The 27,827-nt window shown below is 50.2% G+C and overlaps 2 protein-coding genes across 5 annotated transcripts; both read left to right on the top strand.

The window, feature by feature from the left end:
- Positions 1-103: 103 nt before the first annotated feature.
- LOC8023818 (tRNA (cytosine(72)-C(5))-methyltransferase NSUN6) lies at positions 104-17,426 on the top strand. Of its 2 annotated transcripts, XM_029978242.4 has the most exons (9): positions 104-1,242; positions 1,324-1,467; positions 2,239-2,434; positions 3,581-3,734; positions 6,929-7,130; positions 9,591-9,723; positions 12,096-12,238; positions 16,820-16,945; positions 17,161-17,426. In XM_029978242.4, the coding sequence occupies exons 1-9, from the start codon at positions 1,078-1,080 to the stop codon at positions 17,320-17,322; spliced, it is 1,425 nt and encodes a 474-aa protein (XP_029834102.2). In that variant the 5' UTR covers positions 104-1,077; the 3' UTR covers positions 17,323-17,426. The 2 variants fall into 2 exon arrangements, with proteins under 2 accessions (XP_029834102.2, XP_029834101.2); XM_029978241.4 differs by having other exon boundaries at positions 217-1,467.
- A 2,463-nt stretch (positions 17,427-19,889) lies between these two features.
- Positions 19,890-26,684, top strand: LOC8023803 (glycosyltransferase-like domain-containing protein 1). Of its 3 annotated transcripts, none has more exons than XR_003918281.3 (8): positions 19,894-20,244; positions 21,014-21,181; positions 21,964-22,194; positions 23,960-24,065; positions 24,794-24,938; positions 25,660-25,730; positions 25,815-25,906; positions 26,192-26,684. XR_003918281.3 is itself a non-coding variant. In XM_029978243.4 (8 exons), exons 1-8 carry the CDS (start codon positions 20,063-20,065, stop codon positions 26,285-26,287), a joined length of 1,095 nt encoding a protein of 364 aa, XP_029834103.2. In that variant the 5' UTR covers positions 19,896-20,062; the 3' UTR covers positions 26,288-26,684. The 3 variants fall into 3 exon arrangements, 2 of the variants coding, with proteins under 2 accessions (XP_042149983.1, XP_029834103.2); XM_029978243.4 differs by having other exon boundaries at positions 19,896-20,244; positions 23,956-24,065; XM_042294049.1 differs by lacking the exon at positions 26,192-26,684 and having other exon boundaries at positions 19,890-20,244; positions 25,660-25,906.
- The last annotated feature ends 1,143 nt before the right edge of the window (positions 26,685-27,827 follow it).

Genomic DNA, 27,827 nt, shown 5'->3' with positions numbered 1-27,827 from the left:
TAGAGGCCCTCGACCAATCGGCGCGGCGGCGTATAGCCTTGGGGAAACCTATCATTAAAAAACAGTCACGAGGCGATAAGAAAAAAAAAAAAATAAAAGAGCAGAAACGTAGAGTGAAACGGGCGGACAAACGCGCTGGCGTTTACCTGGGGAAAAACGGGACGAGAATCATGGTATCATCGGTATCATTACGCGAGGGCAGACGCTCCCACACAACCGCCCGTGCCTCGAGCCCTCAACTTGGCCAGTACTTATGGGGCAGCGGAGCAACACTGCTGCTCGGGAACAAACGCGCATATGTTTTCGATTCTTCTCAAACAAATGAAACAGCCGCGACAGAGTTGCAGCGCCCAGTTAACTTTGTCGCCGTATACCCATGCCTCCGTGTTCGGTGGAGCGTATCATCTGCATTCCATGTACGGTGAACCTTTGGTGGCTCTGGTGCGCGTGCCATGCAGCATCAAATTAACCAAAACTGGACAATTTGTTTTTTAATAGCTTTTTAGCGAAACGGATTATCGAAACGGCACGTATCCCTCCGGTATTGCCGGGACAACAAGAAAGCCTCGTCTCCCTGGGACTGCCCTTCAATCCTTCAATCCTCCGCCTGGTTCAACCACAGTGTGGCTTCAACCACTCCAACATTCCCGTACCCGCCCGTACTTCTGCAGTTGTCACGTGACTTCGATCAGTTTGAAGCATAATCAAAGCGCGAAGTTCTAATGTGTCACATGGCAGCCGCGTGACACACTAGGAACATAGTATTGGTGCGAGATGCTCTAGAGCTTCGGCCCACAGTCAAGGGAACACTTGTCCAACACGGCTCTGGTCCAACTTGCTCGCTACATCCATCGACAAGGTGCCAAGAGGAGCTGCCGCTGGTGCCGCCACACAGTCAGTACAGCGGCACAGAGAAAAATACGCGGTCCGATACGCGAGTTGAGTTGCGCACGCGTGGAGAGTCCAGAGGAAGAGTCCACATGGAACATCGGACGTCTTGTACCCCGTTCCATACTCCCGCGTAGCACGTGGCCGTCCCTAGGCGATCCCAGGGCTCGACGCGCTTCGCACGTGCTAATGAATGGCAGGGTGCACGGGCTCCTGTTCGGGCACTCCATCCGAAAGTGCGCGGGACGGCTCAGCGTCGGCACGATGGACAGCTTCCTGCCGGCCAACCCGTTCATCAAGCAACCGCAAGTCGAAGAGCAGCTCTTGGCGGAACTGCGGGCTTCCTGCGGCCAAGTACGTAAACACCGCGTTCCGGTCATCGGCGAACGATCGCAACCGAGGGAGTCTGAAGCGCGCGGGCGGTCCCGCGTGCAGGACGATGCCAGCGGTGCCGACGAGCGTTGGAGGCAGCTCCGGCGGTGGCTGAGCCGGCCGCCGCTGTACACCACGGTGCGTGTGAACACCCGAAGGACGAGCGTCGGACAAGCCCGGGTCGCCGTGCAAGAGCACCTCGGCACGGTGAGCGACTGGGGCTTGTATGCTACGTGCCGCGGGGAGCAGGAAGGAAAAGGGACATTGCCACGATAATTCCAGAGAGCTTGGTGCCCCTTTTCTTGCTAGTTTTTATCGCAGAGATTGCAGCGAGCTCCTTGGTTTCGCAACGTCCACCCCAGACTCGGTGTTGACGGGTGTCTCCTTTTTCCACCTGTGGCTCGTACCACCAGCACTGTCAGCCTTGCCAGATACAGAGCTATCAGGCGCAAGCTCCGGTTGGCTGAAGGAGTGTGAGACGTTGAAATGACTCATTATACATAAACTCGTACTAGAAGAATATTTATACTCCAGGATTTAATAGTGCTACAACGAAGGTGAGCACCAGCATGCCAGATCCCACTTGCGGGGTCTGGTCACCATGAGGTATGTCGCCTCGCATCGCTGTAAGCACGGTGCTCCAGAGAAGCCAGTTCCACATACTTAGAGGTCGGTGATGGTGCCGTACGATGAGTACAATTCTAAGACTGGGATGAGATGGGGTTTTAGGTACAGAAATAAAATATACGAGCGATTCGAGTTCCTCATTTGAGACAAGTCATCACTTTTTTAGACATGTTTTGTTGCAACGGTAGGAACACCGAAATCAGTATGTGCGAATATAAAATCTCCGCAAATCTAGGAGAAGAATTTGAAAGAATCGGGTTAGTGTGAGTTGTCGGAGCAGCACAGATCCCCGCAGCTTAGATCCTGGGGTGATAACGTGGAGCGAACTCTCGATGCTGCGCGAGTGTGCAGAGTCACGTGCGGTTGGGAGAGGCCCCCCTGGTGCTGCTCCACCCGTGCCTGGACGAGCTGCTGCTCGTGGTGAGCCGCCAGTGCAGAGCGCATGTGGTGCCGTCCTCGAGGGAAGTGGTGGTGGACGCAGACTGCGGCCAGGCCGTGCTGCGGGGGGCTCACGTCTTCGTGCCCGGCGTCCTCGGCGCTCCCAAAGGTGGGGACGGCGTTCCAGTTGCCTCGCCTAGAGCCCCTTGATAAACTTTACGCTTTGCTTCGCTTACAGATGCTCACAACCATTGTTGTGCGAACGCGTAAGACACGTGCCACGAGCGAATGCTCAGCCGCCATTAGCTTCCAAAAGGCACTCATTTAGTACTGCTCTGCCATTTTCTTTCAGGCGCATTTGACGGTACTTGAAAGACAAAGAGAAATGCATCCCTACTGAGTATTTTTCCGCAAGACGCAAGGTCTCAAATAAAACGCAACATGCCGGTGTTTGGCTGTCTCTCTCTCCTTCTCTCTCACGGTGGCATCAGACTCTTCGCTCGTGCCCATGTGGGGCGTTCCCCCTCGACACCAGCCAGTATGTCGGCTTCCATCTCCCTCCGCCCTTTCTGATGTGCCGAGACGGTTTGTGCATTGCGTATCCTTTGGCCATAAATGTGCCCAAGGATATTGTCACGAATGACGAGGTGACGAACGAGGAACAACTGAGGAAACTAAAACGTTTAATGGGGCAAACTTGTGCCCAAAACAAAAAGGAAACAGAAGATAACAACAGAGCGTCCCGGGCGTCGAAGTCGGCGTAACAGCAGGATCGAATGCTGGGGCGAGAATAGAGAGTTTTAGTAGATCGTTTCGATACCTCCGATAGCCCCTATAACGATACTATGCGTGGGCAAAGGAGGCGGTGGCGGAGTATCGGGTATCGTTATCGGAGTCATGGGAACGATCTACTAAAACTCTCCACTGGCTCGCCTTGCGGAGCCCCTTACGTACACCCGTGGGCTTCTGGAACATTCAGCGTAGAGCATCCGGGCCTCGAATACGCAACAGGGTTCTGAAATTTACTAGAATGCGGGAGTTACAGAGATAATAAAAATGTATGTCTGCTGCCTGGAATCGAACCTTGGCCCTTTGCGTGGGAACCAAGCACAATAACCGTTAAACCACGGGCGCGCAATTGGTCCGCTGCACGCGCGGCAATATGCGACTACAGGTCACTGTAAGTGGTCAGTTACGGCAGTCTTTTCTCAGTGACAGCCGCTCTCCCCTCCCAAAAAAAGACTTTGGGTAGAGTCTTGGATTTTAGGGCCCTCAACCGAGATTCGATCGCCGTCTTTGGTCCTCCTTTCCCCAGGACTGGAGGCCGGCGAGCGGGTGGCGGTGTTTGCCGACCTGGAGGGCTCCTGCCTTCGGGGCTATGCCCGGCCCTACCGGGGAGAGAGGGCCTTCCTGGGCAATGGCACCGCCCTCGTCTCCAGGAGGGACATCTTCGTCTCCCAGCTGGCCAGGTGAACCCCACTGCAGCCCCGGCGGCTGGGCAGAAGCCGCTTTACCCTCTTGGCACCTACGCTGGTGGCGTCCGATTGAGGCCCTCGGGTTCTAAATTATTGGTTCGTATTTTTGTAGAGAATCGAAACACTAACGGAGAACTAGGGCAGATCCCGAAGTTGCCTCAGGCCGGCATCTGTTCTTTTGCTCGAAACCAGCAGTTTCCGAGATGTTGTCATTGCGGCCCTATGCTTAGGAGCAGCCGGTCTGGCGTTCAGTTCCACCCTCGTTCGACACACGCAGTACGTTCGGAACCAGTGGGCTTTTGCTTCGTTAAATGCGACGTACGAGAGGCACTTCCTCGATGCTTTGACCACTTCAGCGAGCACTTTTTTGGTATGTCGTAGGCAAACAAAGGATAGAATGCTGGTGCCAAATCACGCGAGACACCTGTCTTTAGCGCTCAGGTGCCCAGCTAACCAAATGAGGTGAAATGCTTTCTGTACGAGGTGTTCTCCCACGGCGATTTTGTTTCCAAAGACTGTAGTTGTATTTTGTCGCGCACACGATGCTGCATTTTAGAAATAAAGTTTTGGAAGCACGTCTCCAAATCACCCGGGAAGTCTCGCACTGATCCAAGAGCGTGAGAGGAGCCAATTCACGAGCAAGTTTCAGTCATTTATTTATTTATTTATTTCAAATACCCTCAAGGTAAAAGTACATTGAAGAGGGGAGAGAGCTGTAAAATATAAACTATAAAGTGCACATATTAGTAATAGCATTTTTAGACATAACAATATCAGTGATGTTAGCAATTGAGGCGGGAAGGTGGTTCCAGTCTATAGATGTTTGTGGCATAAAAGAATATTGAAATAATGAAGTTTTAAAATTTGGAATACCAACCTTATGGCTATGATCAATGCGAGCAGATATGTAGCATGGTGGAGTTATTAGTTTATGACGAAGGGTAACATTTTGATGAAATATTTTATGAAAAAGACACAAACGAGAGATTTTTCGGCGGTGAGTTAGTAACGGCAGACCTAAAGTATTTTTCATGGTAGTAACACTGGCAGTGCGATGATAGTTTGTCAATATAAAACGAGCTGAGCGGTTTTGGATGGATTCAACATGAGCAATTAGTGACGAGTGAGCGGGGTCCCACACAGCAGCAGCATATTCTAATTTTGGACGGCATAGGGTTTTGTACATGGTTAGTTTTAATGAAGACGGAGCAAGGAAAAAATTTCTTTTTAAGGATCCTAACATACGGTTAGCACTGTTAATTATGTATTCAATATGAATCTTCCAAGAAAGGTTACAAGTTATATGAACACCAAGATATTTGTAAACAGACACTGAAGCGAGGGGATTATTGTTTAGATGATAAGTATGACACACCGATTGAGCACGTGACACCCTCATCGATTTGCATTTGTTAGTGTTAAGTTCCATTAGCCACTGGTTACACCACAGTGATATACAATAGGTCAGATTGTAGAAGAATAGAGTCAGATATGTCAGTTATTTCCCGGTAGATTACGCAATCGTCAGCAAAGAGGCGAATAGAAGACGACAAGTTCTGCACCAAATCATTAATGTAAATAAGAAAGAGGAGCGGACCAAGCACTGATCCCTGTGGGACGCCCGAGGTTACTGGAACAGTACACGAATTTGTATTATTAGCTGTAACGAATTGTAGGCGGTTAGTTAAAAAGGCATGAATCCAATTTAATATACAGGAGTCAATGTTCAGTGATTGTAGTTTATGAAAAAGAAGTTTGTGGGAAACTTTGTCAAAGGCTTTTGAGAAATCTAAAAAAACACACTCGGTTTCAATTTGATTATCGAGAGAATTATGGAGATCATGCGTGAATGATAGTAGTTGCGTCTCACATGAAAAATGTTTTCTAAAGCCATTTTGTGAACTTGTGAAGAAGTCATTAGTTTCAAGATAATTTATCAAATTATTAACTTTAACTCACGTATCGATTAACCCGCAAGGCTAAAAATCTAAGTTTTGGGGGATATGGTGCCTCCGCATCGAGATCTGGCTCGATCCGGAGGTACCGCATTCAGAATGCTGGGAAAGTAATCGTTCGAGCACCAGCTGAGTGTGCAGGAAGCACTGGCAAAAATGCAGAAAGAGTGCATCGTACGGTCGTAACCACCTTGACGGCTCCGCCCCGTTTTCCTCGGCGCCTGCCGGCATAGAGAATTATCGTTTAATTCTACCCTGTTCAAAGGTCCTGGCAACAGTTCATATATTTGTATAGAAAAAAACTAATTATTTTGATTTTGAAATATAAAATATTGGTTAATATGACTTTGAGAGAACTGGCAGTAGGCAAATTACAAGCTTGATTGACGTGCGTGAAGCACAAAAATAGGCCATTTTTTCCGAATTACGCGGTAAGCAGTCAACCGCCCTCGTCGTCGAAAAAACCTGTTTTCCAATTTTGAAGCGCGCGCCGAATTGCGGAGAAAGAAAAAGAGAGTGCATGTTGAGACACAGGACACGTTTGGGTCTCAACTCAAAACAACCATTGCAACAGCGCTGCAAAGGAGCGAGCGCTGTTCCTGGGCAATGTTGCAATGGCACCGGCGGAGACAGCGCCTGCTGCCAGTCACTGCTGCTGCCGCCACACCAAACGCGCAAAAAACGTACATGGCCGTTGCCACATTACAAATATCTGAGCCCACCTCTTCTAAAGTGCTGGATATTCTGAATTTTACACGCATCTTTTAATTAGACCCAATTTCACACGTGCCGTGAAGGTCGAATTAACGGAAGTTGACTTTATTATAATATTCTAGAAGAAAAGATCCCATGCATTTCGGCCGCTTCAAATTGGCGGGGCATAGACATGGACGTCGGAGGTCCCAGTGGATGGCCCGGATGGGCCCGTATTGCTGGCGACACCTTAATATGCACAAAGAAGCAGCAAAACGTCACCTGTAAGGTCCGTGCCTAGTTGTTTTCTAGCTTACTTTGCAGAAAGACACCGGCATTGCACTTTGTATGAAAATTTCTGAAAGTTGACAAGCACTCAAACAACTTGGACTCGTCGGGGAAAAGAGAATATATGTTTCACGTGTTGTCGGCTCTGTTCTTTCGCTTTTCCGTCTCTTTCTCATTCTTTCTCTCGGGACCTCCAGTGCTGGAACTGAGGATTTGCCGCGTTTCGTTGCCATCCCTGCCGGGACCCTGCAGGGGCGTGGCGGTGCGCATGACGGAGCCCCTGTTTGGCTGCCCCCCGCTCAACGGCCTGATGACCGAAACCCTGCTGCTGCAGAACCTGCCCTCCGTCTTGTGTGGCCGGGCACTGGGCCCCCGGCCGGGAGAGAGCGTCCTGGACATGTGCGCCGCTCCAGGGGGAAAAACCACCCACCTGGCCACGCTCATGGACGACACGGTGCTGCGCCACCCTGCACCACGGCGCATAGGTGTCTGCGGTCCGGAAGCGTCCCGTCGCGCTACGGGAGAGCTTTCCCGGGGGCTACACTCTGCTTTGCCTCGCGACCGGCCACGGCGGATGCCACGAGCCGTCGAAGCCAATCCGGGGCCGCGCAAATCTTTGAGAGGAAGCGCCGTGACGCGCGAAAAGCGTGGCCATGGGCTACGTTCACGAAGCTGGATTGGCTGGCTCGTAGTGTCCACTGTGGCCGGACGCGAGATGAAATGGAGTGTAACTGCACCACACTCTTGACACGGTGCTTGGAACGCATCTCCAACTGGTTACACTTCCTTGTTTTTGGTTCCTCGATTCCCTCACCCCTGGCACATTTGGTCCGGCCGCGATCTTGGCAGTGGCACAGCACCAGGGGTGAGTGCGGCGAATGCCCACCCTGGCGCGGGTTGCAGTGTGGCCGAACGCCTGGCAAAAGGCCGCGATGTGGGATTCCACGACGACGTCGACCCTTCTGTCCGCTCGCCTTCTTCGGGAGCCGGCATCGGCTGCCAGGATCACGAGTGACCAAATGTGCCATGGGATCCTGCAGCAAAATTGTTGCTGCCTTGTGACCGCTTGGGATGCGTGGGCAGTAGGACACGTTAAAACGCACTGTTCTAGTCACCATTCGGTGCTTTAGTCGGTTACAGGTTAAGAAAAGTTTTCGAGGGAGAAAGGAGGGCTGGTGGGAGGAAACAAACGAAATGCTGGTGAGAAGGAAACCCCTTCCTTTCTCCAGCGTTCTGTCCGCTTCCTGGGCCTTCCTTTCCCTCGAAAACATTTCTTAACCTGTGACTGACTATTGTGGGGAACCAGTCTAATAGAAGAGCTCGCCTCTTACCGAGCATAAACGCTTTGCGACTTTTCCAACGTTAGGAGAAACATTTTCGGTATATGGCACCTATTCCAGCATTGCCACGCACACTTTCGAGGCTTAATTAAAGAGACACTGACACCCCCCCCCCCCTAAAAAAATTGCAGTGGCTTAGCTCGGCTATGCCAGGATATACGTAGCGTGAGCTATGGTTTAGCTGGTTATTCTTGGCTTTCCTGGTTGTCTAGGATTAGCTTGATTTTCATGCTCACTGCTGCTTCAATGACACACACACAGTATACGCATTATGTAATTGCCAGGCAACTGCTCCGGGATTCGATGAGTTAAGCCTCTCCGCTCTTCTTGGCTGCTGAGCAGCAATTTCGCTCTCCTTCTCCATGGCTATACCATACTGGCAAACGCCCCGCTATATGTCTATTCCCACTGATACCTCTGCGCATGCGCACAAAATGAGAGGCGCTATCAAGCGGCTCCGGCGCAGCGTCAGACTTGGCTACTGCGCAACGGAGGCGCACAGCTGGGCACGCGTCGGCACCGGTGCATCTGCCGCGGCTATGACGTCACTCCTCTGGAATGCGTAGACCTGCGAGGCAAGCGCGGCGTCTCCGGTGCGCCAGCTGTGCGCCGTGTGACGTCACTGCTCCTTGCGCATGCGCAGCACAGCTCTGCAGGAGCCAGGTGAAACTGCTCAACCTTGGCCAGTGTAGCTAGCTACAAAACGATTTTCAATTTTTTGCCATGCGATTTAGTATGGTGTCAGAAAACTACCTACCCAATCAATATTTTGCTGCAGAGTTATGTATATTTTTTTTGTTGCTTTTGCGCCACAAAACCCCAATCTACTACTTATGTATATTTTTAATAAAGTCAAAATATTCAACTGCTCGAAACCAAGACCGAAACATGTGCATGGAGGCTCTGAGGAGAGGCAAGGAGGTGAGGAGTGGGAGGAAAAAACAACAAAAATAAAAAGGTGCGCGCAAGCGAGAGGAACGTTTTTTTTTTAGATGCGGTATTTTTTTGCGTGATTAGGACTACAACTTGCATCGTTTTAGACAATAAAAAAAAATATGACCTTTGGGTGTCAGTGGCTCTTTAATGTTTTTTTCTCTTTTTTTTTTTTTTTTTGCTTCACTTAAGTTGTTTTTGCGTATCAAATTTTCGGGTTAATACGAGGACACTATTTTTTGTTGTCCTACACCTTTTTAATAACATAAAAAAGGTGTTTGAGCAGATCTTTGAAGTTGTAAGGAATACTAAAATAAGTGGCTAGAGACCACCTAGTGCCGCTGTACCCTCTCAAAACGACATAATGCTATTTGCGCATTTTATCGCTCAGTTTTGTAAGTGCCGATTTTTAGCGGGTGGCTCTGCGGGCTCGCAGCTGCCATCGTAGACCTGATGCGAGCCAGTAGGACCTTCTGCTGAGCCACCTCCAGAACCAGATTTTAAAATTCATTTCTGGGGCTCCTCGTGGTTACCCGGCTGAGCGACGAGTGGATGACACGGTTGCTTGGAGGGTGCCACGGGGCGGGCGGTTGTGGCTCTCCCGTCTGGACCGACGCGATGGGGCGGCTGCCCGTGTGCAGGGACTGTTGGTGGCCCTGGACCGTGCAGAGAGCCGGCTCTCCAGGGTGAGGGCCCTCTGCGACCTGTGGGGGCTGTCCTGCGTGCGGGCACACGCGCACGACGCCAACGACTACCAAGGCCTGCGTGCCACCGGTGGGTTCTGCGAGCGGCCCCGCTTTCTATACTCCGCGTCAACTTTTCTCTTCCGCAACGTCGAGGCTAGCGTCGTTTTTTTGGTGCTGCGAAGCTGTGGAAGCTACATGCATGGGCACGTGGCATTGTTTGGCGTCTCCTTCGGCCAAGAACTCGTACAAATGAGACACGAGAGGAAGAGACTCTCGCAGCAATGCGGGGCTGCGGCAGTGTGGAAACTGCTAGCCTTAGACAACGTAGCGCGAGAAAGTTAGAAATGAGTATGGTGACATGTCGTAACTGCCTTGCGGCAGAAAGAGCGTGGAGCCCGACCTCAACTTGGGGGCCCCGCCTCCGTGGAAGGGTCGTCTAGCCGGTGCACGTGCCCCCGACCCGGGGTCTCCGAGTGCACCCTGCACGCCCGACTACAAGGAGAGCGTCTGCTGCAACAACAGTCCAGTCTGGAACTGCCGGAGGTGGAATCCTGTCCGTCGACTAGCAATTCCACTGCGTCGGAGTTGCGCGAGCGTTTGGAGGCACGGCACCTAAACCCTGCCGGCTCGTTTCTTTGACTTTGCCCAAAGCGCATTGTGCGAAGTGCTGGATAAGATGCAGGCACGAGAGCATTGCGGGCCAAGGCCATTGGATTGGCTGGTGGTGACATGCTTTCAGTAAAAGTGTGCAAATAATTTGGAACTTGGAATAATTTGCAAAAACTTTTTCTATTCATTTTGATTCACAGCACACTTTTACTTTAAAGTAACTCGTAAAGAATTCTTAGATTTCTCGCACTAAGCTTGACTTTTTTTGCAGCGGCGCTCTGGTGTTGCACTAACAGATGTGCATCAAACTTGACTGCTTTGCACCGGAGTGCTGGGAAAAATGGCTGACATGCGAGAGCTAAAGCCGCTCGATAAAGTTCACGCCTGGCGTTTCTGCCCCCACGAGCATTTTTGTGAGAATGCGGTGTGCCTGGAGCGAGTGCTGTGCCGCCATTTGCTTCCAAGGGCTACACGGTTACGGGCCTCATAGTGCATTTGACACTACTACCAAGATGTAGATGAAACAAGGACTGGAGAGAAGAAGGATCAGCGCTCGTCCAGTGATTGCCCGTCTTTGTGGTTTTGTGCGCCGTTATATTCCTTAAACATGAACCTACTCGCCCACATTACCAGTCTAATACTAGTGAGACAAGCAAACATACCGAGAGGCTTTAGTCGGAGCATCTCAGTGGTCTCGGACATTTTTCTTGCTACGATAAGTCCTCCTCCTTTTTGTTATAGCGATAGTTCGACACCTGATTGGAGTAAACCTCGAGCTACATTCAAATACATAAGGTGGCCTTTGCTTCGCTTGCCTCATTACGTTAAGTTTTACCCATCTCGTATCGGGGCCTTTTTTTGTTTCTATATACAAATATGTGAAGCGTTTTTCCTGCAATAAAGCTGTTCCTTTTCGTAAATGTCTTTTCTAGAAAACATTTCCCGTCGCGATTTCTTCAAGTATCGAGGCTCCATTCGCATTAAATGTAAAATATTGTGAACTAAAGTATTTGAATTTGATTTGCAGTCGAATTTCAATATTCATATTCAATTTGCAGTCCAACATTTGATATTTGCGCATCTCTAGTTTTCGGCTTTCCTTGCGCAGGGAGGGCCCAAGTGTCGGGGTTTCTTCTTGCACCGAGGTGTCTGCACATGACACGGCATCGTTGGGCGGAACATTTTCAAACTGTCAGGCGGCACTTGTGAAACCTGAGTCTCGTAGTAAACGTCGCACAGTGCTGTTTAGAACCTTATTGGTGGTTGCAATGACCAGTCATGCTTGGCCAGGGAGTCAAAGAGACCCATGATCGGCAATGGTTATGTTTCCTAACGTCGAAGTGGGGGCTTCTTGGTATACGGACATATTAAAAACAAACAGCGCGAAGACGAGGACAAAGTGAAAGGTAACCGACAGAACGCAGCGCTGCGTCCTGTCAATTACCTTTCAGTTCGTCCTCGTCTTTGCATTGTTTTTCTTTTTTATTACGACATTTCCGACTGGGCCACGAGTTGGCCGACATTTTTCGTGAGTGTGGCTCGAGTAGCTCGCTAGCATGGCAGCTTGACGACGCTCTCACACAATCTGCCGGCTTCTGAGCAAATATCTTTGGATAGTTGCAGAGACACAAAGATTGCCGACTTTGAATAAAAAAAGGTTATCCTCGAAATTATGGAAAAAAAAGTAAAAACGAGATATCCGCTGCCACTCGCTACTCTACCCGAATTACTTTGGCCCGATTATTGACGTGCGCCGCTTTGCCGTCTGCAAATTGCGACTCGCACACAATGTGCGCACACGCTTCTGTCGGAGAGCGATGCAGGCGTTGAGCGAGTGGTTGTGCGGTGCAGCGCAGGACCTCCCGGAGCGCTTTGATCGAGTGCTGCTGGACGCGCCCTGCAGCGGCTTGGGCCAGCGCCCCCTGCTGGTGTGCCGCCAGACGGCCGGCCAGCTGCGCTCTTACCCGCCCCAGCAGAGGGCCCTCCTCGACAGCGTGAGTAGAGCGCCCGCTCCGACTGCCGCGTCCCGCCATCCCAAGTGTCCGCAAGTGGCAACGAATGACACCGCAGTTACGAGCGGGAGGGTCACGCTGTTGGACGTTGCCATCCTGGTGGTTGGTTGTAGAAATGTTGATGGGAAGCAGGAGGGAAAGTGAGTGTCACTGTCGTCGCAGCGTCCCAACTCTGGGCCGCCGAATCGTTAGTGAACCGTCGAGCTGGAGAGCGACCTGCGCCAGAAGGGGCGTCTGGCACGTCCGCTGCTGTCGTAAGTGCTGCCAGAATGGCAAGCAGCGACACACTTCTACGATGTTATCGGGCAGAAATGGAGGCACTACTTTTTTGGACGCGGTAAGGAGCCACGTTCCAGGTACCGCACCTTCAAAAGTTAAGCAATTTTTTTTAAATTTTTGAATGGGGAATCGGCGGCCGACAAAGCTCTCGAATACGTGGAGCTCTATGGTGCCAGTTACCGGAAAACGGGCAAAAATGGGTCCCATTTTTTTATTGAAAATTTTACAAAATCGTCTAATATAACAGTTAGTGTTACAACTTTGGCATCTAGTTCGGACCACTAGCGCTACATTTGGGTGGAGATGAGCATACAACAATGCAGAGTTTATTTAAATAAAAAAAAAAACTTTTTTTTTTTAATATATTTTTTAGTTAGGATTAGCATGTCCTCCAAAGTCAACGTTCTCGGCAGCCAGTTTCAGCCCACACTGTTATTCCAGGGTGCTGTTTAAAAAGCCAAAGTACATTCCTACATTTCCCTTTTTTCTGCTATTTGCGATGCCCAGAGCAAAGTAGGTATGCCCTTCCGTCTGAAATACATGCCTACTGTAGTTATAAACTTGCAGAGCATTCTGACGGGAAGGGGCCGGAGCCTTGTTGGTTTGCTCTAGTCGGGGGCCAGTGTACAGTCTCCGACGATATGAAAGACCCACTGGGAGCGCGTGGCCGAGGCAGTGGCTGGCGGGGGCGCTATGAGCGCTCCGGGCAATTCCATTCTGCTTCGAGGGGAGGACGCTCATTCGGGGCTCAGCACAATCTGATAAGCGCGCGCTTTAGCTGAGCCCCGAGTGAGCGTAATCCCCTCGAAGCAGAACGGAACTGCCCGGAGCGCTCGCAGCGCCCCTGCCAGCCACCGCCTCGGCCACGCGCTCCCAGTGGGTCTTTCATATCGCCGGAGACTGTACATGCCAGATCACCCCTATCCACGGTCGGTCTGAAGGACATTTCGTTCGTAAGATGCTGAAATGTCGCCCAACTGCCTTCCCTCGTCGTGTTTAATGATAGACTGAGGGAGCAGTGCAACTCTCTTTGTAACACTCCTTCTGAGCGCTTGGCAGTCCACCGCAGCAGGTGCGAATCTGCTCCTATTTTTAAAGACACTAATACTTAAGGACAATTTAAGGAGCAGAGAGGGAGGGAGGTTGTAAAGGCTTTTATTATCAAAACTTGGGGCAATGGCTGCGTAAGTCACCCGACACTTTCTTTGACAGATGCTCAGGAAGCATTCTTATCTGCAACAGTGTCACGCGCACGTTATGGTGGGTGCTAACAGAAAAAGTTCCTTCATTTTGTAGATTAGAACTGGTGAAGGGGGTGATAATTGAATAGCCGGCAAAAGGAACTATCTTCATGTTTTCCCAAGTTTGACTAAAACTTCAGTTGCCGGTTGTCTGTCGTACGTGTCCTCTCTTTTTCGTCCTTGTTTCTTGGGCGCTTTCTATTTTATCGTGTATTGAGGTCTATCTTGCTTCCCCTTGCCTAAAATCTTTTTTACCCCTCATTTAAAGATTCAGCCTCAAAATTCCGCCCCCCATTAAAGCGCGTAACCCAAATTTTGTGCTTGAACACTTCCCAAGATCCTTTCCTCCAATCCTCTAAATTCCTTTTTGTGACTGGAATGTCACACGCTGCTCTTGCCCAGTGTTGCAAATAGAGTAGGTACCAGCGATAGAGTGCGAGCGCGTAAACTTTAAAATCATTTTTCTCACCAGAAAATGAAAATTTTGTCAAGATATTGTATGGACATGCTCCGGAGGATATATGTAATGCACGCAGTAAGTTTTACAAAAGTCGGTGTCCATCAAAAGATTGACAGAGCTCCCCTTTATAGCCGATTCACACGACGGACTGATCCGCGGACGGATTGATCATGTGACGACATATCCGCGGTTCGTCCGTCTCCCAAGCGCATCCACACGAGGGAGACGACGAGCAGACGCCAGTGAGGACGGACCGAACCTGTTAGCACCCCACAGTGCTGCGAAACTCCCACATCGCACAGTAGCACCGTTGTCCAAGAAAGAAATCGACGGTTGCTACCGCGATAAAGAATCGTACGCCGCTGCTACGTACAGATCGAGAACAAAACACCGGGACAGGCTTCGCGCGAAGCGCCACTAACTTTACTAACCCAAAGCATGACAGTGACACAGGCATGATCCTGCCCGAGAAAGCTTCGGCGTAGACACGACGAACTTCTGGGCTCGCGGAGGGGCGTTTGGAGATGCCTTCACACACTCCGCGCTCGTGCACAACACTCAAGCACACCACATCCACAAGAGAGGGCTTGCTCGGTGAAATCCTGATTGGACGTGCAAGAATTATCGCGGCGTGCTATAGACGAGTTTTGACGGGAGCTTCTTGACACGGACCCGGAGGAGCACCGGGACCTGCGCCGCGTCAGCCGGACAAAGTTTCTGGAGTTTCTCTCACGCGTGGAACCAAGAATCGAACGACAAAATGAACCAACAAACGCACAAAACGCAACGACGCGCCATTTTTGTTTTGAACGCACAGAAGCAAAATACCAAGAAAACCATCTACCGTTGCCAGACTAAATGCTTTCCAAGTCAGTCTGCCGCCAAACGTCCGCGAGTGAAAAAGGCGTTCGACTTTATCAGTCCGCGCCTCCGCGGAGGAGGCGCAGACCGCAGGAATCGGTGACGTGCCGGTCACGTGGTACACGGTCCGCGGACGAAAATCGCGATTTGGTCCGTCGTGTGAATCGGCTATTAGGGTGCACAAAGGGGCGGTGCAAAGCAGTGGAGGTTCGTGCGTTAGAAAACTAAAAACAGTGCAGAGACGGCCGAAGGACAAGCTGGTGCACTACACAGACGGGGCGCTGCCTGACAACGCTCGTCAGTCCGTGCTCTGTTTGTGTACTTCTCATTTTCGTGCTGTTTTAGTTTCTCAGCACATAGCCAACTCGTCCAAATTTTAACGGTACTACAAAGCTTGATGTGCACGCAACGGGGTGAAGCTTGACACCAGAGCCTGGTGCAGAGCAGGTCCGTATATAGAGAGAGTTTGGTCGATGGGAGGAGAGGGCAGAGCCAGGACGTGCACGAGACGCAGAGGGAAGGCTTCACGTGCTCTCTTGGCCAACCAGACGCCGAAAAGAGTCTCCTAGCGGTGGTAGCGAGAAACACTTGAAATAAGTGCGTAAGAGTTTAATGGAGTAACTCTTCATGGTTGAAAGTATAGTGCGCGTGATGTTTCGATTATGGTGATGCAAATACCGTATTTACTCCAGTAATAGCCGCACTATTTATGAACAAGGCCCTTCCAACTACTTTCAAACATAACGGATATACACCCAATCATTACGTTGCGCATAAATAACATAGCGAATAACCACATCGAGAACACGATTCTCCATACCAATGCAATCTTCACAGATGGTATCTAAGCGCCAAGACGATATCTCTGTCCTGTAAACCGCTGCAATCGTGCTGCCGATCTTGGTGATTGGCAAGCCGCATGCTCCGCGGAGAAGCGAACCCTCAGGTTTTCTTCATAAACAGTGCGGCTATTATTCGAGTAAATACGGTAGATGTATGAATCGAATGTGCCGCCTGAACTCTGTTTTTCTCGGACGGAGTCTGACTGCTTGGACGAGGCCCCGACGGAATATTCTTGGCCCTCGGCGCCTGGCGTACAGATCACGTCGATCGTTCTCCTAAATTTTGATTCTGCATGACCGTGATCGAAATATCATGTGCGCCATATTTTCAGTCACTGACAGTTACTCCTACGCTCTTATTGATTTTGTTCCTCGCGACCACCGCCAGAGTATTATTTGCAGCTTCTAGCTGGCCACGTTCGAATCTGTGAAGACGCCCCGGAACACGCCCGGCCCGCTTTTGGCCAATGGCGCCTCCTCGTTTGCATCCTACGCTTCCGAATGAATGGCCAAACTCTCTCTGTGTACGGCTCTGGTGCGGTGCAGCGAAGCTTGACCCAAGAAAGCGGACATTTTCTGAAGATTATTTGTAATTTTTAAATATTTCAAAAACATCACTTCATATAGTTGCTGTGGGCTTTTAATAAAATTGGGTAGCAAAACACTATTCGTGCAATGTATTAAAATTTTCAAACATTCATGCCTCTCTACAATTTTGGGGGGGAGTAGTAGTTCACAAAAAAAAAAAGCAGTGTTCCTTTTTTTTCGGAGGGGGGGGGGGGGGGGGTTGTTTTTTTATATTTTGGGATTTGGATAGGAATGGTTTGTGTGTTTTTATGAAATTGCTCAACTTCTGAGATTGGAATGCTTGTTTTCCCAGGCTGTGCGGCTCCTCAAGGCTGGGGGAACGCTGGTTTACAGCACGTGCACGCTGACCACTGCCGAGAATGAGGCCATTGTTGCCTGGGCTTTGGCGCGGTTTCCTGAGCTGCGTCTCGTTCCCCAGGTCAGTGTTGGAGGACGTCGTGGGAAGCAAAGGTCCTTCCAAGTGTCCAGTAGTCGCGCGTGTTGTTTTCATTTGTTTTAATATATTTTTTGTGTTTTTTCTGAAACTGCACGATTAAAAGAAGAACCCAACATTCGAAAGATGGCTAGAAAAGAAGCTAGCGCAGCAATCATTCTACTGCTTATGGCGAAGAATGAGAAATCTCATCCTTCCAGGAGCCCCACCTGGGTGGTGTGGGTCGGGCTGGAGCGGGCCTGGACGACGACCAGCGGCGCCTCGTCCAGAGGTTCGAAGGTCAGCAAGTGTGGCCGGAGAGCCAGGACTACAACGGGGACACCATAGGCTTCTTCATTGCCTGCTTCAGGAAGGCCGAGTAGGAGCCGGGCTTTTCTCACTGCACTGCAGTTCCAAGACGTCATAGAGGAGCTTGGGGAACATATGGCAGGAACTGCATATTAAAGGGATGCCTTATTCCATTGGAACACTACTTTATTGTCCCTGTGCACCCATCTATTCTCAAAACCAAGACCACTAAGCTCTCTGGCATCATCTCCTTTCATCTTTCTCTTTTATGGTTTGTGTGTGCTTGGTATTTATTGTTGTGAACATAATGTACCGTGAACATGATGGTAAACCTGAGTCGGGTAGGAAAAGGAAAACTCGACGGAAGACAGATAAAAAAAAACCGGGCAACGTCTTAAACCCAGCTTTGACTATTGTTCCATTATCTACCAAGCTGTTCCTAGTTCCTTGGAATGAAAGCAAACCAAGGACATTGTCTTAATAACTACAAATGCTGATCTGTAATCCACTTTGGATGAAGCTGCATCAGCCTATGTTTTCTTTTTGTTTTTAGAGCGCAAATCTTAGTTGTCCGTTTCCTCGTTTTGCTGCGTCGGCATAATTGCCCCGCTAAATTTAGCGGAAAATTGAGTTGCTATTGAAATCATGCAACGTCAATTTTCCCGCTAAATCTAGCGGAGAAACAATTTGTTTGTGGGTGGCCTGACACGAAGTCGTGTGATGTCGTTTTCCCCGCTAAATTTAGCGGGGAAACTGAATTGGTGTTGAGGTCACGTAACGTCAATTTCCCTGCTAAATTTAGCCGGGATATTTTCCTGCTAAATTTACCGGGAAAATTTTTCCCACTAAGTTTAGCGGGTTAGGGAAGAGGATGGGAGGGTATGGAGGGGCATGCCTTCCCCTCCATTCCCCCTCCTCCTCCTCAAGGGCTGCACTCTATTTTCGCATTACAGAGATTTGTAAATGTCATTTTTTAGCATGCATGCATAAGGACACAGTACCGTTCATGTCCACCTCACTTGAGCAGTGTCCCTGTTCCTAAATGGTAAGTTGAACTGACGAGATGTGATACTGAAGGATTAAAGGGAAGTCGGAGCCTGCCCTCTTTCCTGAATAAGTGCTCCTGCTACATTTGGTTGTGTGGCAGACAGTGCAAATATGGCCAGTGTGCATGCCCCTGTGCACCTGCTTGTGCTCTGTGTGCTTGAGAAACAGCCAGCGTTGGGTAAAGTACATCGAACAAAGTAAATTAAAGGTTATGTAAAGTAAAGTTTCAAGTAAAGTAGTAACATCAGGTGCAATGTACTTGAAGTACTAGAAATACTATGTCCTTTCAAGGTAAAGTGCAGGTACTTTTAAACTCTCATGATACCCTTTCATTCCCGTATACAGTGTTTTTTTAGTGTGTTGTCCCTGGGGTGGTTGGGGGTGCGCCACTTAATTTTCGGAAATTGCAGCAAATATTGAGTTAAGTCAACTGGCTTCACAGTTAACAAAGCACCATCTTGCGATACCAATTTAACTATACCAAATTTGGGGAATGTACAGGGTGTCACAAAAGAAAATTTACACGGTCTTTTTTACCGCAAAAATAAACTAGCCGTCGCCGAACGCTCATTCTCCGCCCAAAGGTAGAGCGAGAGGTCACAACCAGATGCCAAAGTTTCAGCCTGATCCGATTACTTAATCAAAAGTTATAAGTGATTTTCTGAAAATTTCAATGGGAAAATGGAGCCCATTTTCGGTTTCTGGTGCCATAGAGCCCCATGTGTCTGAAAACCCCGTCGGCGGCCATTTTCTCATTGAAATTTTCATAAAATCACTCATAACTTTTGATTAAGTTATCGGATCGGGCTGAAACTTTGGCATCTGGTTGTGACCTCTAGCGATACCTTTGGGCGGAGAATGAGCGTTCAAAGATGCCTAGTTGATTTTTGCGGTAAAAAAGACCGTGTAAATTTTCTTTTGTGACACCCCGTACCCTGAAGTCGGTAGCTGTACTTTTCTGGAAAAGTACGTACCGACATGAATTTTGTTCATATATTTCATGTGCTCCTCAACACTGGAAACAATTCGTAGCTAGCCCATCCAGATAATAATTTATGACGTCCTTAAGATTTTAATAGGAGCGCAAGTTCGCCTGCTTCTTGCACAGGGGTTGCGATGATGTCAGAACACCGAGGCTGAAAAGAAAACATTTCGGCAAAAATCTGCCTGGTTAGATGAGTATCAGTAAAAGAAGCTGCAGGTACTCTAACCAACTGTGTAGCCCGACGTTCTCTTTCGCTTCTTCTCCTTGTCGCTGCCGTTTAAAGAAAAGGATTTAGACGGCAGCGACAACGAGAAGAGGGAGACGAACAGCCAGCCAAATAAGTCGCCCGTGAACAAGCAGGCCGCGAAACGTTGGGCAGTTGGTTAGAGTATACCTGCAGCTTCTTTTATTGTTAACTCTCATTGGCTGATTTAAATAAAAATAGTTGGTGGACTTCAAGGCATTGAGGTCCACCCACTATCGCGTCGTTCTGATGTCACCGCAACTCAAAAAGCAGACTGGCTCTCCGCAGTCTCCGCGCTCTCCGCATTGGAAATCGAAACCGAAACTAAGTGGTGGCTACGCAGTGTCGTACCAGTCGTATTTTACTCGATTCACTGTTCAAGCCAATCCGAGTCAAGATGTCCATCCGAACTTCGAACCGTACGAACGCTTCGAACGATTCCAAGCACGGTGATTCCTAACGTTCCAAGCGTAGTGAAATGACCGCAGCCGTCTTCGAAGTGTCGCGCTAAATCAAAAGAGAGAATTCATCGGGGGTCATGTCGATCCTGATGATGGAGCCCTTCTACGGCGGCTCGCACAAGCAGCTGGCGGACCTTCTGGCGAGCGAGCTGAAGGATGAGTGCACGCTGGTCACCATGCCGGCCTGCAAGTGGCACTGGCGGGCACGCACCTCGGCGATCTGGCTCGCGCAGAACGTGCCGCCCTCGGACAGCTACAGGTGAGCCCGCGCTGGGCTGCTACTGCGCGTTCGTTGCGTTGACGTCAGAACGACGCCGAGCCCTGATTGGCTTTGATGGAAAGTAGGTAGAGCTCAATGCTAGATGCCTCGAGGTCTACCCACTATCCTTCAATTAGCCAATAAGAGCTTGGCGTTCTCACATTATCCAAACCCATGTGCAAGAAGCAAACAACTTAATGTCCGCACTAGTTTTCTTTTTTTTTTTTTCTTTTTGAAAATAAATGGTTAAAACGGTGAAAAGCGGAACTAGGACATAATCTGGTGGCACGGAGGAAAAGGAAGGAGTACACCCTACAATTACCTAAAGGTTGCTCTCACCTACGTGTTGCCATTGTTTTCTGGTGTGGCAGCTTTTGGCCTTTTCCTACCACTTCAAGTTTTTCTTTTTTGTTTTGTTGGTCGAGGCATTAGATTTTGCTTTCACTTAACTACTGATTCAAACATCTTAAACAACATCTGACTGCGAGAACATACGGGCAAGCTGGGCATTGCCCGTAATGTTAATGTACCAAGGCGGGGGTGAGATGCAACACGATGGTGACAGTAAACGTCGAACGGAAACCTGCGGTGTCCAATATGTGTACACATTTGCCAACTGTGAGCATGCGATCATGTGTGGGTGACAAAGCGTTCTAGGGCCTCGAAACAAGGCCTTTGGCAAGCTTTCTCGTGACGCTGTCTGGCTCTTTGTCTTTAAGTCTTGCAGTGTTGAAATTTGGAAGTGCGTTGGCTTTCACTCCCTCTGCAGGGTGCTGTTTGCCAGCAGTGTGGTGCCTCTGGCCGAACTGCTGGGGCTGTGCCCCTGGCTACAGACACTACACAAAGTGGTCTACTTTCATGAGAACCAGCTGGCCTATCCCGTGCGCAACCCCCGTGTCAGGGACTTCCAGTACGGCTACAACCAAATCCTCTCCTGGTGGGTGTCCCGCAACTCCTGCCGTGGACGGGTTCTTGGTTTGTTCGGTTCAAATTAAGACACCCATTATGCGACACGTTGGTCTCCCAAGAACACTGCATTGCTAAACTTGTATTTTTATGTCATCTCATGCTCCTACCAGTACCCATTTTCTTATTTTGTGCATCAGCCACGGTTTCTTAATTGGGTGCTGTCATGTCCGTTTGTCGTCTTCTTCCCCTTTGACACAACGTCCGGTTGGACTCCTCGCTACCGAGCTCATAGTCCGAAGTGCACAGCCCCTGCTCGCGGGCGGCTGTGGTGTTGCTCGCTGCCTGGCTACCGTGGATGACGCTGGATGAGCACCCTTCTGACTCCAATTGCTAACTGTGGCCTGCCGTAGGACGGGAGTCAAATCTGGCCAGAGTCATATGGCTCGCGAGGCTGGAGTCCGCAGCAAAACTTGGCGCAAGTGCCTTATTTTCCGAAAGAGGAAATTAGTAGAATGTTATTCCGATAGGTTTGAGACAACACTTATGAAACAAGATGCTGAACTGAAGAAACACAAGATACGACGAGTGATACTGTTTTAAATATTCGACACTTTATTGTGGGTAAACACACATGTAGATGTAGAAGTTTGAACACAACCTGATGTCCTCTTTCTGGGCATTTGCTTAACCGGGAACTTCTTTGTTAGTGGAGTTGGCCATAGTAGTAAGTGGCTGTTAATAGACTCTATTAACCCAACCCCGACAAGCGGGGGACGTCGCGTGACCAAGCATTGCGGGGTACTGTCGCAGCCTAGTGGCGGACCGGGTGGTGTTCAACTCGCGCCACAACCTGGAGTCGTTCCTCGGAGCAGTGGGCCCCTTCCTGAGGCAGATGCCCGACTGCCGGCCGCCGCCTGGGACGCTGTCCCAGCGCATCCGGGCCAAGGCCTCGGTGCTCTACTTCCCCCTGAACCTGCCAGCACCCAGGGCACTGGCACCCGAGTTTCCAGACATCCTGCACATAGTGTGGCCCCACCGATGGTGAGCCCGGACACGGACCACCCCTGCCGGTTACGTCCCTTTCCTATCTCGAAGGAGCCCCGTGTCATAACATATGAAAAGAGCATCTTTTTGAAGCATTGTTTCTGTGTGTACCCATTCTCCTCTACCTAATGGGTGCATTTTGTTCCTTCATACTTCATTATTATCTGCATGCTGATCACTGTCATCTGCTTCAGATGCTTACTTAAAGGGGCCCTGCAATCATATTTGAGCGTCTACCTTTTTTGCGGTTTCTACGTCTCTTGGGGTTCGGGCAAGCCAGCGGGCACGGAGAGAGTAACTAAATATCAGTGCGTCATATTTTAACCGGACGACGCGGAAACCTCCTCCACCGACGAGGGCGACCCGCGGTACCGGAAACGCGCAAAATGTGACGTCTTTGGTCCTGGGCTTACTACTGGTCAGAGCCGCTAAAAGCTTCTTTTTAGTCGAAATACAAAATATAAGTGGCCGTGAACCGTTTCAGTTATTTATAAAACAAGTTTTTGTTCCGTATTTTAGATCAGAAAACAAACAATTGCTGTTTATGAAGTACGGAAATAAGAAATGACCCATCGACATACCCGCCACCAAGCGGTGGAAAAGGCGGTGCATATTAGGAAGGAGTAGTGGGATCAGGCGCCGACCCGGAAAGGTCCCGGATGTACGCGGCGGCGCTGCGGTCGTATGGGCAGGAGGATCCGACCGGCTCCGAGCGTTCCGAAGGCCTTCGGCGAGAAGCTTTGTCTTGCGGTTCGGCCGTTTCGCGGTATGGCAGTGCAAAGTAGCTCCCATTCTGAACTGATCGTTACCCCGTGTTTGCTGTCGTTTGTGGCCAATGAAGTGTCATGCCAAATTAGTATTTAATTGGGCAGCAAATGCAATGAGATCCGCTCTGGGTGCCCCGCTGCATACAGCCTATCCAGAACACGCTTCAGTGGCGCCCTCTCGCGCCGTCGACATGGAGTGCGGCAGCCGTGAGCGCTCGATGAGCTTACTATTTCTCCTCGAGTTCACGGCCACTCTCAAGCAACCAAGGACGTCACGAGGGGGGTTATTTTTTCCTTGTTTTTGTAATTTTAATTTGCCTATAACGTTTAAAATAAAGCGAATTTCGAGAAAAGAAAAGTTTCACTAAGTTACTGCGTTCAGTGCGCTCAGGTTCGGTGCAAATTAAAAATTAGTAAAAAAGTCATTGCAGGGCCCCTTTAACGGAAAACAGTCACACATTTTGTTTTCGGCGTGACCATAACCAGCAACATACTTCACTGGATTACATGCACCACTGAGGGCACTACCAATGGACTCTGGGCATCTCAAAATATGTACAGAGGTCCCAACTCTTGGCTGTCTGGGGCAAGTGATATTCGTGCCCAATTCACTCGAGTAGCTGGTGCTCTTCAAGCTGATAAATGCTACAGCAAGACATGAACAACTTTGTCAGCGCCATCTTGGAAAAGAACAAAGAAATCACGCAAAGTCCGTGCTAGCATCCACATGGCATTCCTTGTGGCAGGCATGCTTGATTGGCGCAGATTAAACCTTATTTCATTGGCCTCCATCTCCGTGAACAAGGTACTAGTAACACAAATCTCAGTGGGCACAGGGGGCGGGCGAGTGACTCATCTTTTTCATTGAGGTCTCCTTTAGGGTATGATGCCTGCATTGGGGCCCCCTTCTCCCCCAGGAGCATTGCTGTGGCAGTGCATGGGGTCCTTTGCAAAGCCTCCAGGAAGCTGCAGAGAGCCCCTTTTTTCCCAGGGAGCACGACAAGGGCCCGGAGGAGTTCTTTGAAGCCCTGTTCCAGCTCAAGGCAGAGGGGCTCCCCTTCCGAGTGTCCGTTTTGGGAGAGGGCTACGCGGATGTTCCAGGTACGGCCATACGAGCAATCCTGGGCACCGCGCAAAGTGGGACACCGTGCGTGCCTTCTCGATCCATTGTCTCGGGTTGGTCGAGGCAGCTCGTTGCACTTCTCGCTGCACATTCTTTTGGATGGCCAAACACTGGCTAGCCAGCATTCTACTTGCTGCTACGGCGGCCTTTACAAACCTAAAATGCGATCGCTTTTGACAACACTGCCATTGAGCTTGTCGGCCGAGTGGTTATGTTGAGACACGCTATACGCGGACAAATTGCTGGCTTCCAGAAGGCTCTGCCACAAGCAGGTGTACTGGACAAACGAATTCGGTCCTCCTTAAACGCAGGGTGCCATTAGACTACAACCTTACAGTAACTTCTGGAACTGTTGTTTGGAAGCATGGGGCTCATCACGCTGATTCCGGCAGCTTTCTTCCCTTGTCTCTACCAACATTGCATGTTGTTAGAGAAGCTTACGTATGCAAGGCTCTCCCCATCTCGTTTTCAGAGCTCAAGGGGTCTGCTCTGCACTGAAACTAGATAGTCTAAACTCCAATTACTTTCCTTTTCTGCCACTGAAATGTAGCACAGCCTCTTAAAACCTGTTCATGTGGACGCTGGCGAGCCACATCTGCCACATTGTGCCTGGTATCGTGAGAAACCAGCAGCACAGTCCCTTTGGACCCCGAGTGTTCCTGCGGGGTTACCCTGTCCCGCGCATGCAGAGTGAGACTGCTTGCAGAGGTGTTCTCGAGGGCCCGGGCCGAGCTGGAGGAGCACATCCTGCAGTGGGGCCGGCTGGACAGCAGGGAGGCCTACCTGGGCCTGCTGGCCAAGGCACACGTGGCCGTCTCCACAGCCAGGCACGAGTTCTTTGGAGTGGCCATGCAAGTACCCTTCCACTCCCTTGCCAGTAAAACTTAAATGTAGAGAAGGGATGTTGCGGTGAGCTGCTAAGTACCACTGCCGTAGACGCAGTTGGCGGTGATGGGAGCTGGACCAGCCAAGCGCCAGCCAAGAGATAAAATGCAGAATGGGTGCCTCCGGCATGCTAAGCTATGAAACCGGCTACCATATCGCGACTGTAGGAAATGGGGCTGCCCACTCTCTTTTTTTTGAAAGCACGCACTTTCACATCTAAGGTGCTAACAAAGAAGCGCTTTAAAACCACTCCAGACCTGCGAAGGAAATTTTCCATTACAGTCATCTACATAGTCGATGTATGCCTGTGCTAAAGGTGACTTGTGTGCCCCCTCTAGCCGCCACACACATATATCCAGTACGCCAGCAATGTCAATAGTCAAAATGTGCTATAAAATCAAGTGTAGAAGTTGTGCACCTTCCAGTGACACGAAATTACGTAGTAAAGGTCGGTATAGAACGACACTTTACAGAGCGAGACATAAAATTGCGGTGAACCGACACGAAAAACATGAACACGACGCAACGCATTCGCCAAGAAGAGAGCGGAGCGACGAGTTGAAGCCACCTTACGGCGGCTGCATCACGTACAGTGTCCATGACTGGGGATATTAGTGCTTAGTAGTGCCACTGGAAATGAGGCAATGTTTCGAGCGATGCGTGGAAGCTGCGGACTACGTGTTGCAGGCTGGAGGCCACCTTCCTGGGCTGCTTCCCGCTGTGCCCCAACAGGCTGGTCTACCCAGAGATCTTCCCGAGTGAGTGTTCGGCGGAGGGTCCGTGCGCTTAGGGCCCGTGCACCCAGCCTGTGCATATCGAGGAATTCTCGCGCGTTCCGGCAGGGGAGTGCCTCTACAACACCACCAACCAGCTCGTGAAGAAGCTGAGGAACTTTTGCGGAAAGCCGTCGGCCGTCAGGCGGCTGAAGCCCCAGGCGAGTGCTCTACCCCCGCCAAAGGCTTCTCGCTTGCCACCGGTTGTGCCTCTTAAAATGGCTCCGTTCAGTGTAAAGCGCTGTTGCTGGGAAAGTGGCACCTTCGCCTAAAAATCCGGAGAGCAGGGAAGCTCGAGTCGGAACGGCTGCAGAATCTACCGTATTTGCGCCTAACCTGCATTTCTCAAAACTTCCCTTACCTTGTTCCGAGGCTACTTTGTCGCGCCAAGGTTTGCTCTAGACCAAAGTTTGCTCCATGCGCATCCGCATGCCCGCCCCGTGCAGGTGGACCACGAGAGATACAGCTGGCAGGCGCTGCGGCCCCTCTACCTGGACCTGCTGAGGGCTGGCGGGACACGCGAGGACGCACCCAACGCGTGAACGTCCTGGCGAAAGCGACGGGGTCTGGCTTCGGGACGAGCCAGCTAGCTCCAGGAAACGACGGAACACCTCCCGGTTGAGAGACTCCCAAGATGCTGTCTGCAGGGGCCGAAGAGGAAAAAGCCCTTGGGACGACCAAAGCGGACGGCGCGTCGAGGAAAGGCATTCGATGCCAACAAGGTCGTCCCGTTACTCCTGGAGTCTGCGACAGTCAGGACGACGCAGCCTCGCCGCAGCTTTGGAGACTATGAGTGTGTGCAGTGTTCGGTGCCCCCACCTAGGGACTCGAGGCCTCAAAAATCGCAGAGTACCACTCCAACGGGTACTCAGATTGTGCACATGCAACTGCACATAATGTAAATAAATGGCTCTTTACAACCTAAAGGCAGAACTCCAACCTTCCCGTCTTGCGCCTGACCCGAACCACATCTGCCGCCGGGGCAGGCCGCTCTGTTCCGATGCTGGACAGGGGGAGTAGTCGTCGACAGTCATGCCCGTCAAAATGATCCGAGATGTTTCTCAGCTTGATTTAGGTTGACTGGGATTGTGGGAGCAGACGTCTTTGGTGCCAGTGTAGGGGCTTCACTTGCCTGGCTGAAAGCCGCCGCCTTGCTCGATCGGTCTTCATGTGCTCGGGCAATCCGTAGCAATTGGGAGTTGCCGTCCTTCCCAAAGGGCCCCACCAGGCTCATGGCAACTTGCCCGTCAGAAGCCGGCAGCCTTTGTCAGCGCGGGCTGAGTTGCCAAGAAGCCAACAAAGAGGGGGCCGAACGACAAGTCACGGAGGGGGGCAGTCGAGGAGGCACAAAGGAAAAGAAGATCTCTTCCCAAGTATCGTGTGCCGGACATTCCCCATGGTGTTCGTGGTAACGCGTTACTGGGAACGCTTTACTGATTTCAGTACATAGTAACGAACTCGTTACTTTTTCAAAGCAGAAACGGGTAACATACTTACGTTACTCATTTCAAGTAACGGGTAACGTAGTTTGGTTACTCGGGTTTTCTTCCCAGGAATTAAAAAAATTACGCTTCAATTTTTTTGCGTGTGTTTAGGCGCCAAGCCATGTGGATTTTTTAGTTCTTTGAGCTTTTCTTTAGGTTTTTATTTTCCGAGCATTTAAGTAAAAGCTTAAAGATAAAATTATGTTCAGTTTCTGCAGGAACATATTTGTTTCAATATGGCGGTTATTGGTACCTGAACCGTCAAAACACAAAACATCAAAAATATAACGTGCGTTATTTTTTATCAGTAATGTGAACAGTAATGCATTTCTTCTATAGTGAGGTAACAGGTTGTTATTGTGCCCTTTTTATTTGCACAAATAACGAGTAACATACTTCGTTACTTTTTCTTGGCAACACCTACAGCACTGGTCAAAACTGCCGTGTGGTCCTCGAGTCTATGTGAGGAAGCGGCATTGGGGGGGTGCTTTTTGATGTCATGCCGAGGGCCGCATAAAACTGCCTCGTGGGTTGCCGACCCTCGCTCTAGAGCACGGCACTAGCTCCGCTAGCCCACGGACTAAAGGCAAGCCATTTA

The sequence above is a fragment of the Ixodes scapularis genome, unplaced genomic scaffold (genome assembly GCF_016920785.2).
Source record: "Ixodes scapularis isolate PalLabHiFi unplaced genomic scaffold, ASM1692078v2 PGA_scaffold5__190_contigs__length_132052651, whole genome shotgun sequence".
NCBI lineage: Eukaryota > Metazoa > Arthropoda > Arachnida > Ixodida > Ixodidae > Ixodes > Ixodes scapularis.
The sequence above is the reverse complement of the archived record's forward strand: the minus strand, read 5'-3'. Positions and strand labels throughout refer to the sequence as shown.

Bases quoted from the DNA above. Each gene is read 5' to 3' on its own strand.
- LOC8023803 (XM_029978243.4), top strand. From the start codon at position 20,063: ATGTCGATCCTGATGATGGAGCCCTTCTACGGCGGCTCGCACAAGCAG. The intron at 21,182-21,963 runs GTGGGTGTCCCG...GTACTGTCGCAG, and splicing joins TACAACCAAATCCTCTCCTG to CCTAGTGGCGGACCGGGTGG. The intron at 24,939-25,659 runs GCAAGTACCCTT...TACGTGTTGCAG, and splicing joins GAGTTCTTTGGAGTGGCCAT to GCTGGAGGCCACCTTCCTGG.
- LOC8023818 (XM_029978241.4), top strand. From the start codon at position 1,078: ATGAATGGCAGGGTGCACGGGCTCCTGTTCGGGCACTCCATCCGAAAG. The intron at 3,735-6,928 runs GTGAACCCCACT...GGGACCCTGCAG, and splicing joins TTCGTCTCCCAGCTGGCCAG to GGGCGTGGCGGTGCGCATGA. The intron at 9,724-12,095 runs GTGGGTTCTGCG...TGTGCGGTGCAG, and splicing joins CCAAGGCCTGCGTGCCACCG to CGCAGGACCTCCCGGAGCGC.